A 13,806-nucleotide genomic window follows, 5' to 3' on the forward strand; every position below is an offset into this window, starting at 1 on the left:
GCAGGTCGTGGGCGGCGGGGGCGGCGGTGATCAAGCCTCCTGCAGATTTGGGTCTGAGTCCTGTTACGCTGCCACAAAAAGATTCAAGATGTGAGTGATAATAATACAAAAAGAATTAGTTCATGGCATTTCAGAAGGTTGATAAATAACATTACTATGGAATCAATAAGCCTCCTCCTATACATCCTATGCCGTGACCTTCTTGACACTCTCTCTTTTATCTCCCTCCGCAGTGATTTTGAACCCCTTGAATCTCTTCGGTAATCCAGACTGTAACTACGAGGGCCAGCAGGGCACTTGCTATGGGGAGGTGGAGTGCCTGGCGTTGGCTGGCAGTTACGGGGGTTTCTGCTCTGGCCTCACTGGGTTGTGCTGCCTATGTAAGTAACTCTGCTTATCCATATAACTTCTTTTAAGCCGCGTTCACACTGTGCCGACTCCGGTCCACAACAACCCAGCGATTCGGGGTATACGAGGTCTGGGTGTGAAATGTTGATGTGAAAGGGTTGCACGTGGTCGGATAGAGACGGTCGCCGGTTGCGGAGTCGCTGGGTTGTTGTGGCACAGAGTCAGTACAGTGTGAAGGGGGCCTTAGATTTGTTCTTTTAGACACCTCCGTATTTTATTTACAGCAGAGGAAACAGCTCAAGGGAAAAAAAGGAAACAGTAATGAAAAAAAGAGCCCGTTACTCGCTGCTCCTATAAAAGCTTTCAGAGGAGTGGCCGAAAGATGGGTCAGTTTCAGGAGGAGAGTGGGCTATGCTCCAAATCACTAATTTTTTTTTAGACAGATTAAGAATGATATGAAAAAGGAAGCTGGTTAGGAAATTTCTGTTCAGGATTCACTGTATTACGTTGTCTTTGGGTTTCTTCTTTTAGACAGCTCCATATACTCCAAATAATTTCTTCTTGAGTTCTTCTTTTCGAGAGCTTAGTAATGATATGTAAAGTTCTTAAGGGAATTTCTGTTCTGGACCCACTGTAAGTAACTCTGCTGATCCAAATCATATCTCTTTGACATCTCCTCTTTGATAACTTAATGATATATAACTTCCTGTTGGTGAATTCCGTGAACATTGTGTAGTAAACTATTTCCAACTGTTTCTACTTCCTTTGACAGGCCAGAATGATTTTTTTCCTTGTACTGTATGAAGAACTAACTCAAAATGGTACTTTGTGTGTTCGATGTACAATGACCTCTCTTCATGGTGACCCTTAACCCGGTAGCATCGACGGGCCAAATTTGTGGCTTTACCGGGAAGCAGCGATGGGCCAAATTTGTGCCATGATTTAAACCCCAAAAAATTGATGATACATAAACTGATCACAAATGCTTTGATATATATTATGAAATGGTTTGTGTGAGTGATGATTTTTTCTCATTTTTCTCGCTTAGAGGGACCATTAAGAAACATGATCGCCGCTGCTACCGGGTTAATACATTTTCTATCCTCCTCCCCATCAGTTTATCGCACCTGCAACATGAGGACATCGCAGAAGACGGCATATTTCCGCAACAAGCAGTATCCCTTGACCGGACGTGCCACGGAGTCCTGCACTATGAATATCATCAAGAGGTCTGAGGACTACTGTGGCCTTAGGTGAGTGTCTTCAAACTTCTTAGGTCAGCGATTTCAGACGTTTCCGCCTCACATCAGTTATCTTCAAAGGCTGAAAAGGAGATTAGTCGGGTTCTAATGAGTGTGTTCTTAGGTTCATGGTACAGAAGGATGGTCAGACTACCACCACTCCACCAGGGTCATAAAAGAGCCCCTGGAAATGACCAAAACTTATACAAAAGCCTTGTCAAATGTGGGTGTGTCGACTCTGAAACGTTTAAGAATATGCCCTTAATGTTATGGGTGTTCAAGGTGCAGACAATACACTTCACTGTTTCCCCCATAACTCAAAGCTTATGGGATCTAAATCTTGAAGAGCCTCAGGTAAGATTCTCTATGAAATGCTTAAGACTGTGCCCTTAATGCTATTGGTGTTCAAGGTGCAGACAGAATACACTTCACCGGTTCCCCCATAACTCAAAGCTTATGGGATCTAAATTTTTAAGAGCCTCAGGTAAGATTCTCTATGTTGTGTAGGCATATCAGCTGCATAAGAGGATCTGGAATGGATCTCGGCAACTTCTCAGAGGTTTCAACAATTCTTAGATGATTTTAAGTTTGGGGCACTTCAGTTTTACTTGATACGACTGAACTATGAAGCAACATAATGTGGTTCTTTGCAGGGTGAACATGGAAGAAGCAAATTTACCAAAGCCATCGAGGAACGGCTTGTGTGACGAAGCTTCGTACATGATTGGTGGAAGCCGCAACAGTCGGATCACCGCTAAGTGTGGTGACCTAACTGGACACACATGTAAGTACTGGAGATCGTGGGTAGCGGGCTTTTTTTTTTCTACACTCTTTTTGTTGCCCCTGAGCCGTCTCCTTTGCTGTAAAAAAAAAAAAAAAAAAAAAAAAAAAAATTACACATCCCCACTCTCACCCAACAGTTGTGTATGACATGAGATCCCAGGACGAGTTGCAGGTCATCATCAACTCCTCCACCGTGCGCAGCGGCATCAACTGGAACATCAGGGTGGACCAAGTGCTCTGCAGCGACTTCACCGGCGAGGACCTGCTGGGGACTGGTGGCGGCATTGATGTTGGCACTGGCATTGATACTGGCACTGATGTTGACATTGGTACTGGATTTGGCACTGGTTCTGGTTCTGGATCTGGATCTGGATCTGGCACTGGTTCTGGTTCTGGATCTGGATCTGGCACTGGTTCTGGCACTGGTTCTGGTTCTGGCACTGGTTCTGTGACTGGCCCTGATGGTGGCACAGACCCTGGTTCCACTGGTCCAACAGGGCCAGGTAAGCAGGAGGCGAGGATTATTGAAAGAGTTATAATTGACAAAATTGCTTGTACTTATATGTAACACACAAAAGAAAGGAAAACAATCATAGTTACTTATGTTATTGTTTTGCATGTACTTTATATTGATTGCCTGCTCTAAGAATTCTTGACTTAGAAGAGAGTTAATATGGAGTGTCTTTCACAACTTATTTAGTTATTAGATAAAAGTTTTCCTCCTACATGCTGAAATGGTGCACAACTTTCTTAATTATATTTCACATTAATATCAAATTACATGAAGCTTTTATTTCTAGAAAATAATTAGTAATGACGGAATGTAATGTTGCAGTCCTGCCGCCCAGTGTCAAGCCTCCCGCCCCTCCACCGACCACTGCTGTCCTTCCTGCACCTGTGGACACCAGGTGTGGCCAGCGAGGGCCTCCCTTCAACCAAGCGAGTAGAAATGTACGTGACAGTGTTCAGCTGTCAAGCCATTATGTGATTGCCACCTTATTTTGGATTCTAGGCACTAAAGCACTGTGCTGTGTAAAATAATGTTACAAATACCATATAACTTTTTTCTGAAATATAATCATTTTCAGTAAATCTATATTCTTGCACTGCAGACAAATATTTTCAAACACTTTAGCAGGTTCCTCAGCACACATTAAACACTAGAGTGGGTAAGAACTACTCCTCTAGGTTGTTTACAGTTTGCTGCACATAATAACACACATACACACACACATTCTGCAAGCCTGTGCAGGGAATGTCCAGGTGAACACTTCAAACATGCAGCAACTTTTGCAGGGAGGCAGTGCCGCCAGACGCATGGCTCTATTGGGTCCCTTTGGCCCTGAAATGGTGCAGTTCAGTGGAAGGCGCAAGGGTGGGTACCCCAGGCCTGGCTACACATTCCGACGGCCGGGATCAAACTTCCGACGGCAGGATCAGCAGCGACCAAATAGGAGGAAGAACAGCGAAAGCCGCCGAAACCAGTCCCCCAGCAAGAAGCAGACGGAAGACTCCACGGTAACCTCTGCGGTGCGGCAAGGAGCTCAGCCAGCCGTTGGGTTTGCCGGCACTAGGGCAGTCACCTCGGCGGAGTGGGGCGTGCCGGACCTCAGCGAGTCTCTTTTCAATCAGTGTGAGTCAGTTTAGGATAAAGGCTGCTTCTCCAGCATTCTGGTTTTTGGTCATTCTGTTGCAATGTTATTTTATTCATTTACTACATAACTGAACCTTTCTAAACATAACACTATGGATTGATAAAAGGTGTCCTGTGCTTAATGTGAAAAATTCCACGTGTTTCTCCGCAGACATGGGTGACCGCAGCGTTTTCTCCAATCGCATTACTTTCGGGCAGTTGGCTGGGCTGAGGGAATTCCCCTGGCAAGTGGCCATGACAGTGAGGGGCAAATTTCACTGTGGCGGTTCCATCATTGGAGAGAGCCACATCCTCACCGCCGCCCACTGCGTTGTCTCGTGAGTCTGAGCGTCCTGCCCTTTGCTGACCTGGTGTTCACATGACTGGTGACGTCCAAGTGTTAGGCAGTGATGCATTACTGTGGCATCCTCATTCACTGCATGTTACCAAGTCATGAAGAGATGCACTAAAAGTTTGAGTGATTTACTTTAGGATAAATTCACAGGTTTTTATGACCTTATCAGTTTTCTTTTCTGTATATAATCTGAAGGTATGTTCCTCTCTTCAAGGTACAAGAACAGTCCCCTTACCATCGACCTGTCCCTTGGAGACTGGGACCTCAACGCAACAAATGACGCCCCCAACAAGAATGTTCAGGTGGACACTATCACGGTACACCCCAAATACTCCCGTGCCACGCTGCAGAATGACTTGGCCATTCTGAAGCTGACGCAGAAGATTACATTCACTGAAAACATCAAGGCAATCTGTTTACCCGATAAAGGTGAGTTTGTTAATTTTTCATTCAGGGACTGCATGCCATATTTGTGAATACATGGGCATTCTGTCCTCCGGCGACACAATGCTGATACAAGGCAAAGGATACTACCTTCCACTCACCGAGGAAAATTGTTAATGATATGAGGTCACTGAATATTGTATGATGACCTCACAAACTATTGCCATTGCTTAGTTTGGGAACTGTAACTTTCTTGTACCATGGATGTATAGCTTTAGTGGCAGTTCAGTGGATTAATGGCACCTAAATACCTGTGATTTTGAACAGATGTAGCAGTGGCTGGGAAGCACTGCATTGTGAGTGGCTGGGGCAGGAACGAGAAGAAGTTACTCCAGCCACAACTACACTTCCTGGAGGCTAAGATCGTGAGCAACGTTCTCTGTGACAGCCGGTGGCATGCTCAGGGGGCGGCAAATGGCTTCATCGTCCCCACCATGATGTGCATGGATGCCACAAATGGAGACTCGTGCAATGTGAGTCCTTCAATCACATTTACGTTCAAGGCTACAGAATACAAAATAGCAAGACCTTGAAATTACCTTGTACTTCTGCATGCCATTCTTCTTCTCAGTGTTTGTGATGAATCCTGTGTATTATTTTTTTTTAAATACCACTACCCATTATCTTCTGCAGGGTGACAGTGGCGGTCCTTCTGTCATTGAGGACCCCGAGGGCTCAGGGACCTTCTACCTGGCCGGCGTGGTGTCCTTCGGGTCTGGGTCCTGCGTGGATGCGTCTCTTCCGGGCGTGTATACCAGAGTCGAGAAATTCAGACAGTGGATTCTGGATAACATGGTCTAGTTCCTATCTCAAGCTAACCTCACCAGAAAAAAAACTATTTATAACTTAATCTATACACTATGCCTTATGCCTTATACAATTTAAGAGTTACACACTAATTTTGTACAATGAAAGCAATGGTAGTAATGTGAGATTAACAACCATGGTGCAGTGTTGTAATAATTATAGTGTATTGCCTTGGTTAGGATTACTCCCATTATGTTGCTTGGAAAACTCAAGCGAGGTGCGCCATTAGCTAGGATATTTAAATCACCCAATCAGTACAGGCATATATGCATAACAACTTTGCAATTTTTTATATCATTTGCACACTTTGACCATGATGATTTAAGGGGTTACATGACTATACCGGCTTATGTAACTTTTTTTTCCTGTTGTTATTATTTTTTTCTTTGTTAATCTGTTCTCTCGTTTTTTTCGTTTGTCTTTTATTGTTATTGTTGTTTCTCTTGTTCTTGTTCTTCCTCATCTTCTCTTTTTTCATCTTGTTTTTTTTCACTTCTCCTTTTAATTCTTGTTTTTGCACTTCTCCTTTTTCTTCTCGTTCTTATTCTTGCTCTTCTCCTTCTTTTCTTTTTCTTCTTCTTTCCATACACTGAATATGCGAAATCAAATGCTTGGATGATGGAGGATTGTGATGCATCTTGTGTTAGAAACTTCCGCTGTGGCACTTCAAGACCCCAAGGAAAACTTCACCGGAAACTCCAGATAAGGGTCACTATTCTCAAACGCTTCCACTTCCCACGTCAACAATTTCCAAAGGTCAAAAGGGAGACTAATCGGGTTTTCATGAGTGTTCCTTTGCAATTGTAGCATAGAAGGGTCAGACTACCACCAGAGCCATCAAACTACTCCTGGAAATGCCCGAAACTCCTATGAAAGCCATGTGTGCTGGGGCGTTGAGAGGTTTGAGAATGTGGCCCCAGGATAACTTTTGGGTCTCATTCCCTTTGTATCCACTGCTCTGTGAATGTTGGAGGAGCTTTGTGTTGTGTGATGTAGACTCCTAAGCATGTAAACTCCTCCTATATTTGTCACCTGTTCTGTAATCTCATAGGAGGAAGAAAAGCTACAATGGAAAACAAAAATCGAGGCTCAAGTTCTGGAGAATAAGTTGTGGCATTATAGAATTAGAAACCATCTACTTGACTACAGGCAAAAATAGTGTCATTACAGTGGAGTATGTAGCTTGGCTGTTATTTAATACATTTGTTATACTATACATCTATGTCTAGTACTTTGATTTTACCTTCCCTCAGTGAATAACTTCCCAACAGGTAGCTACTTTCACAGCACCCAAGCTGCCCCCAAAACAGGGATTCCAGAGGCAGTTTACGAAATTCTGCTCTGGCTCATTGACTAATATACTAGTGTGCGCTGAGGCCCTGCAGATATCATGAAAATTAAAGTCATCTCAAACACCATAAGAAATTTATTCTCATACTGAAAACAACATTAACCCCTTGGATGCAGATTTCAGACAAGAGGATATCACCAAGCTACAGGAGTGGAACAAAAAGTGGCTGCTACAATTCAATGAAGAAAAGTGTAAAGTCCTGCACCTTGGGAGGGGAAATCCAGCATACCAATACCACATGGGAAACACTTCACTATCCACCACAGAGGCAGAGAAAGACCTAGGAGTGTATATTATCAGGCTACCAGTGAAGGTGAAATCTGTGCCAATCGTAGCAGACGGGTTAATCATGAACAAAGACTGAGAAGCATATGTTTTGTCGTATTTTACGATTTGCATGTGCCAAAAACTCCTCCTGTGAGCTTGTCAGGCTTGGTGATTGGTTTTCATTGACACATAATGACTAGAAACACGTACACACTTTGTTTACAAGAGTGAGTTTTATGTGCTCTAAGCTCAGCTTCCAACATTTCCCTTTCATGTTTCAATCAGTTTTCCTCATCCTCCCCTTCTTGTCTTAACCCGGTAGCAGTGACGGGCCAAATTTGTGGCTTTACCATGTAGCAGCGACGGCCCAAATTTGTGCCATGATATAAACCCCCAAGAAAAGATGATACATAATCTGATCGCAAATGCTTTGATATATATTATGAAATGGTTTGTGTGAGGGATGATTTTTTTCTCATTTTTCTCGCTTAGAGGGACCATTAAGAAACGTGATCCCCGCTGCTACTGGGTTAATTTGTTTTCCTCTTATAAATAGAATACATGACTGGAATGGGAACCTAAGTGAATGTAACTTGCACAACACTGAGTTCCAAACCATATGCATGACACAGCACAGAATAATGAGCCACTGTGACCCAAGGGAAGAAGGGGAATAAGTATTAGGTGAACCGGGGAGAGATCGGGAGCACCTAGAGTAATAATTTTAATTTATAATAATAATTGTCAACCTCCGTTTCCCATCTTTCTGATAATACTGAATGAAGAGAATTGTTTAGTTATAGATAATAATTTGTTTCATATCAATCAGATCGGCATTATATATACAGAGTTATACCAAGACTTTATACACCATGACGAACATAAAAATATATATGTTTAAGTACCACAACTGATCACTGCTTACCTTCACATTTTTATATATACTTTACATTCTTCCCTCCTATGCTACACTAACCTGCCGCCCACCTTATTAGTATCTACATACCTTAAAACTAAGCGTTAGGTACCAAGTGCTAAGTCTAAATAGATATCACAAGTAATCTACAAAACTACATACACATAATCTTGTAGAGTTAAATCAGTGTGAAGCTGCTCAATCACCTTGCTGTATGGGAATCACTCTGGGAAACTAGGAGCTATATTCCTGGCCGACAAGCTTTGCGATGGTGTTTAGCTGGATGTGAGACGTGCCTTCGTAAATGGTGCCAATCTTGCAGTCTCGATAGAACTTTTCAACCGGATAATCCTTGGTGAAGCCGACGCCTCCCATCAGCTCAATGCACTTGGAGCACACCCGCGTGGCAACCTCTGGAGAGAAGAAACATTGATCTATTCAGTGGGAGGGAAGTCCTTTTGGATATGGGAAAATAACTCCTGTATGCTACTATAGTAACTGTTTGGGGTATTATTAGGTTAGGTTAAGTTTAGGGTGTCTTCAAACACATGATAGCCAGCACTTAATGGTATAAATCAACAAAGAATGACCTCACTTTGTTGTATAGAAAATATTATTAGTAAGAAAGCATATATGAATTTTCTGAGTCAGACCTGTAGTAACTAATTGGGGTTTTGTTAGGTTAGGTTAGGTTAGCCTGAGGGCAGCATGAGCCTCAATAGGCATCACTTAAACAATCCTGCCTGTGCCACCACCAGGGTAGGGAACATTCACTAACAGCCCCCTATAATTGAAGTCTAAAGAGCGAACAATAATCTCAGGCACAAAAAAAAAGCCATAAGGCACCATAGGCAAACTTGTAAATTTTTCTCAATTCTCAAAGTTCCTGAAAATTCCTAAAAATTCTCATGGAAAGTTTCCCAGTTCAAAATTCCTGGAAATCTTACAACCCTGATGAGGCTCACCTGAACTGTAGAGCTTGGACATGGCAGCTTGCTTGATGAAGGGCTGTCCGTTTTCTTTCAATCTTGCTGCGTTATAGACCAGAAGGCGGGCAGCTTCAATCTCTGTTGCGAGGTAGGCCACAGCATGTTGCATGGCCTGTGGAGGTGGAAAGGAAGAATAGTGTGTATCAGCTTCAATAAATCTGAGAAAGTATTGCCTTCACACATAAGTAAGTACACCCACTTGGACCAATAAAAGGAGAGTATCGAGAAGTTCTTGTGAGAGATCAGGGTGTTGGAGATATAGATAGATACTTTATAGACAACTTACTTGGAATTCAAACAGGCTCTTCCCAAACTGCCTCCTCTGCTGAATGTATGGAACAGTGGCATCGAGACAGCCCTGCGCAAGGCCCACCATCTGTGCGCCAATGCCAATGCGACCCTCATTCAGCATCCCAATAGCATACTTGTACCCATGGCCGAAGGTGCCAAGAATGTTCCCTTCTGGTACCTGCATGTTCAAAAGGGGATTGTGTTCATGTCAGCTGCAACACAATATACTATCTGAGAGTATTTTAGGTTTAAAAAAATGGGTTTCTGTATCATGAACAGGACAATGAACTCTGGCCGGCTTTACCACAACATTGTCGAAGTGGACGGCACAAGTGTTGGACGCCCTCAGGCCCAGCTTGTCCTCCTTCTTGCCGATGCTGAGGCCGGGAGTTTGGGCGTCCACTATGAAGCAAGTGATGCCCCGATAGCCCTGGGATGGGGATAACAGCATGTGAGAGTGAGCCATATTGAAAGAAGGAGAGAAAGGAAGGATGGAAAGGGAAAAGAACGGAAAGTAAAGGGATGAAACTAAATAGCATGAAGAGGAACAAAAAACAGCAGAAAAAGACCAATACTGAAAGGAGAGAAAGGAGGGATGGGAAGGAAAGGATAGGGAAGGGAAAAAAATAGAAAGGAAAGGGAGTAAACTAGGCAGCAAGGAGAGGAACAAAATATCATAAAAAGCATACAAATGCTTCTTCATAAACAAAGTGATGATGATAAAGCAATGACCTCCCACCCAAAATTGACCTCTCTTTTGACCTCTCATTTTGTTTACCATTGGTCGGAGCAGTGCCTAGCGGACTTTTTTTTCTTTTAAATAATGATAAATAAAAAAGAAATTACTCACAGCCCCAGGGTCTGCATTGGCCATGACCAGGAACACCCCAGACTGAGGCGCTGAGGAGATCCACATCTTGGAGCCGTTGATGACGTAGTTGCTGCCGTCCTTCACTGCCGTGGTCTTCATGGCAAAGGCGTCGGACCCAGCCTCGGACTCTGAGAGGCAGAAACTTCCTGTCTGTGGAACAAAACAAAAAAGATTAGCCTTATTTATCAATCTGAGAGAGAGGTACAAGTCTCTATCTACCAGAACTGGAGTAATGACAGTATAAGCTCACTTCATCTATCAATTATCTCCCACTAAACTAAGAGAGACAGTTGGTATGAATGTATTGGGTGAGCACCAGATACAGTGTGACAAAAGGCCATATTCCTAAACATATCAGGTTCCCATTATGACTTTCCCAAGACCACGGAAAAGATTAACCGGGTTTTCATGGGAGATTTTCCACTTCAAGGCACAGAAGTCATGTAAAACTATCACTAGGATCCCAAAACAGTCCATGAAAAGCCCAGCAGCAACTTCTACAAGAGGCTTTCCAAACAGGTGAACTGAGGTGCCATTACACTTAACCCCATGACTGTGGATTTCCTACAAGAAGACATCACCAAGCTTCAGGAATGGAACAAAAAGTGGCTGCTACAGTTCAATGAAGAAAAATATAAAGTCATGGACCTGAGACCTGAGAGTATATGTTACCAGGCTACCAGTGAAAGCCAAATCCATGCCAATCACAGCGGACGGGTTAAGAATACAGGCTCAAGACTTACATATTCAGTGGCAAGCTTGGGCAGGTAGGTGTTCTTCTGCTCCTCAGTGCCAAGCTTTCTGAAGAGAGTGTTGATGAGTGTGTTCTGGATGTCGCACATGACGCTCACCGACGGGTCCACCTTGGCCAGCTCCTCCACCACCAGGTTGGCCACGAAGAAGGAGGAGCCACACCCCCCATACTCAGCCTCTGTCTCGATGCCCATGAACTGGAATTTTTTTTTTTTTATAGAAACTTTTTTATAACAAATTTTTTTTTACAGTGAACTGGAAAGTGTTTTTATTTACAGTGAAGAAGCAGCTCAAGGGCAAATATCAGTGTGACAAAAAAGAAAGCCCGCTAATCACTGCTCCTATGTAAGGAAGTACAGTATATATGAGCGACCAAACAAGAGGTCAAATTTGGGAGAAACTTTTTGTTTTTTACCCAAAATAAGCAATGCAATCCTCTGCTTGACGTGAAATTCGTGAGGAAATTGTTTACATGTCAAATACGAGAGAGTTACAGCAATTTGAAGGAGCTGCATTAACCCAAATCTTTGTATAGAGCATTTCAGTTTACAATGTATCCTCTTTAATAATTTTTTTCCTTAATAACAAGATTGGCATGTCAGTAAATATCATTAAATTAGTCTACACGATACATAGTTCTGCATGAAAAAAATAAGAAAGAGAGATACATACCCCATTTTCAAACAGGCCTCTGATCACTCTCTTGTCTATATTAGCTTCGGCATCCATCTTACTAACAAGAGGGCCTATCTGTTCATTTGCAAATTTCGCCACTGCAAAGACAATACTAAATCAGGTACTAGTAGCTGGAGAAAATAATATTAATTACAATTCACATTTATAGACAGAAAATATTGTTCAGTTCATCCCCCAATGAAGTTAATGAAATATTTTGTATTGTCTTATGACATATATTGGTACTCAGTTTTTATGCACATTATTAATTTACTTCTCTCTCTCTCTCTCTCTCTCTCTCTCTCTCTCTCTCTCTCTCTCTCTCTCTCTCTCTCTAAGTAAAAAGATAGGTGTCTTTGTACCATTCACCCATTTCTATTTTCTATCACCTTATGGCAAATTACACTCATTTACATTTCTTATTCATCTACTCTCTCTCTCTCTCTCTCTCTCTCTCTCTCTCTCTCTCTCTCTCTCTCTCTCTCTCTCTCAGTAAAAAAAATGGGTGTCTGTGTACCATTCACCTGTTTCTTTCATCATCACCTCCTCCTGGGAAAGCACAGTGAGTGGTAAGGGTCGGAACGTTCCCTCTCCATCAAGCAGGGCGGCCGTGTTTTGCTGCCCAACGCTCCCCCTCGTGTGAAGGCTCCTTAGGGCTATACACCGACGACTGCCCAGACTCTACAAGGATCAGAAAGGAAATATAGGTTAATGATTTTGGGTATATGAAAGTGGCAAATAACAAGGTGTACAAGCTCTACAATGCCCATGAAGACAATATAAATGATTCTAGATATAGGAAAAGGGTAAATAACAAAGTGGCTGGACTCTACAAGGATCACGGGGGAAATATAAATGATTCTGGGTATTTGGAAGTGGTAAATAACTAGTGTACAAGCTCTACAAGGATCATGAAGGCAATATAAATGACTAGATATGTTAAAGTGATAATGTGTTGCCTGAATTCCCATCACAGCAGATCACAAAACACACGTCAAATTAATCCAGACAAGGAAAGGGTTTTGCCAGCATCGGTGATCAAACCCGTGACCAGCGAGATGGGAAAAAAACTCCTCAACCAAAGAGGTACCCCACCCGCAGAGGTCAAAGGCATTTTTACACTTATTTGAAGTTATTTCACCATCCATATTGACAGAAAAGGGAGATGAAGGCCTGATCTCCCTTTACTAAGCTCCCTGTGCCTTGTAAGTTAGTGGAAAAGGGAAAATAAGGCCGGCTTGTGGAATATGGAAGGGGGTACTATGATAAATTACCTAAGGTGGATGAAAGAAGGGAACAACATGGCGTAATTCGTTTCATATAATTGCTATTCTTGAGGTAATTAATGGTTGTTGAGGGCACTATAGTAATAACATGACCACTATGACCTTTAAGTGATGTGAGAGGCGAAGGAAAGTCTGAATATTGACCAAAGAGAACACTTACCAGGGCGCGGCTCAGCATCTTGGCAGACACTTATCTAACTCCCTCTTCTCTTTCCTTCTATAACAGGTTTGGGTCCAAGGTATTAATGGAATGGCTGCCCTTACACTCGGTTTGTGCTTTCGTAATTAGTATTTTTTCGTATTTTTCTTCTTTTTATGGCCAGCACTTATCCAACTCCCTCTTTCTTTTTCTTCTTCTATAACAGGTTTCGGTCCAAGGTATTAATGGAACGGCTGCCCTTAATTATATAGGTGCATAACACGTATATATTGTCCTTACGTAACGGCGTATTAGTGTTGCTTTACTCCTAGCTGTCTATTGGAGTTGTCTAATTAAGTCTGGAATAATTGACTAAGTTAGGTAAGGGCGAGGGAGGCACAGGGACGAGCAGAAATGACCCTTTTTCTTCCTCTTCTTCCCGGCTATTTGTTTACGTCCATGTCAGGGCTGCCAACTGTAATCAGCTGACTCCTCAAGGGTCGTACTCAGAACCTTGTATTTACCGGTTTCTGGCCCATAACTATTACTAAGAAGCACCAATAATTAACCATTTAGCCGATAACCATATATGAAGGCAGTTATTTGGGTGATGTAAGCAGTTTTGGGGTCGGAAATCGGCAAACAGAAGAGGCAGAG

The 13,806-nt window shown here is 42.7% G+C and overlaps 2 protein-coding genes across 2 annotated transcripts in view; one reads left to right on the top strand and one right to left on the bottom strand.

Moving 5' to 3' along the window:
• LOC127003557 (serine proteinase stubble-like) overlaps positions 1–6,827 on the top strand; it is a 10,917-nt gene extending 4,090 nt beyond the window's left edge. Inside the window, exons 2-12 of the mRNA XM_050870425.1 lie at positions 5–90; positions 234–380; positions 1,466–1,601; positions 2,243–2,373; positions 2,510–2,875; positions 3,208–3,323; positions 3,669–4,005; positions 4,178–4,343; positions 4,575–4,789; positions 5,072–5,277; positions 5,438–6,827. Coding sequence (XP_050726382.1) covers positions 5–90; positions 234–380; positions 1,466–1,601; positions 2,243–2,373; positions 2,510–2,875; positions 3,208–3,323; positions 3,669–4,005; positions 4,178–4,343; positions 4,575–4,789; positions 5,072–5,277; positions 5,438–5,605 — 2,074 coding nt within the window. The 3' untranslated portion in view covers positions 5,606–6,827. The remainder of the gene's footprint in view (positions 1–4; positions 91–233; positions 381–1,465; positions 1,602–2,242; positions 2,374–2,509; positions 2,876–3,207; positions 3,324–3,668; positions 4,006–4,177; positions 4,344–4,574; positions 4,790–5,071; positions 5,278–5,437) is intronic.
• A 195-nt stretch (positions 6,828–7,022) lies between these two features.
• On the bottom strand, positions 7,023–13,619 carry LOC127003558 (short/branched chain specific acyl-CoA dehydrogenase, mitochondrial-like). The gene is made up of 9 exons (XM_050870426.1): positions 13,171–13,619; positions 12,249–12,405; positions 11,722–11,822; positions 11,040–11,246; positions 10,276–10,446; positions 9,730–9,855; positions 9,421–9,603; positions 9,111–9,246; positions 7,023–8,558 (listed from the first exon to the last, which is right to left on the bottom strand). Exons 1-9 carry the CDS (start codon positions 13,186–13,188, stop codon positions 8,380–8,382), a joined length of 1,278 nt encoding a protein of 425 aa, XP_050726383.1. The 5' UTR covers positions 13,189–13,619; the 3' UTR covers positions 7,023–8,379.
• Positions 13,620–13,806: the final 187 nt, after the last annotated feature.

Source organism: Eriocheir sinensis, chromosome 25 (assembly GCF_024679095.1).
Source record: "Eriocheir sinensis breed Jianghai 21 chromosome 25, ASM2467909v1, whole genome shotgun sequence".
Classification (NCBI taxonomy): Eukaryota; Metazoa; Arthropoda; class Malacostraca; order Decapoda; family Varunidae; genus Eriocheir; species Eriocheir sinensis.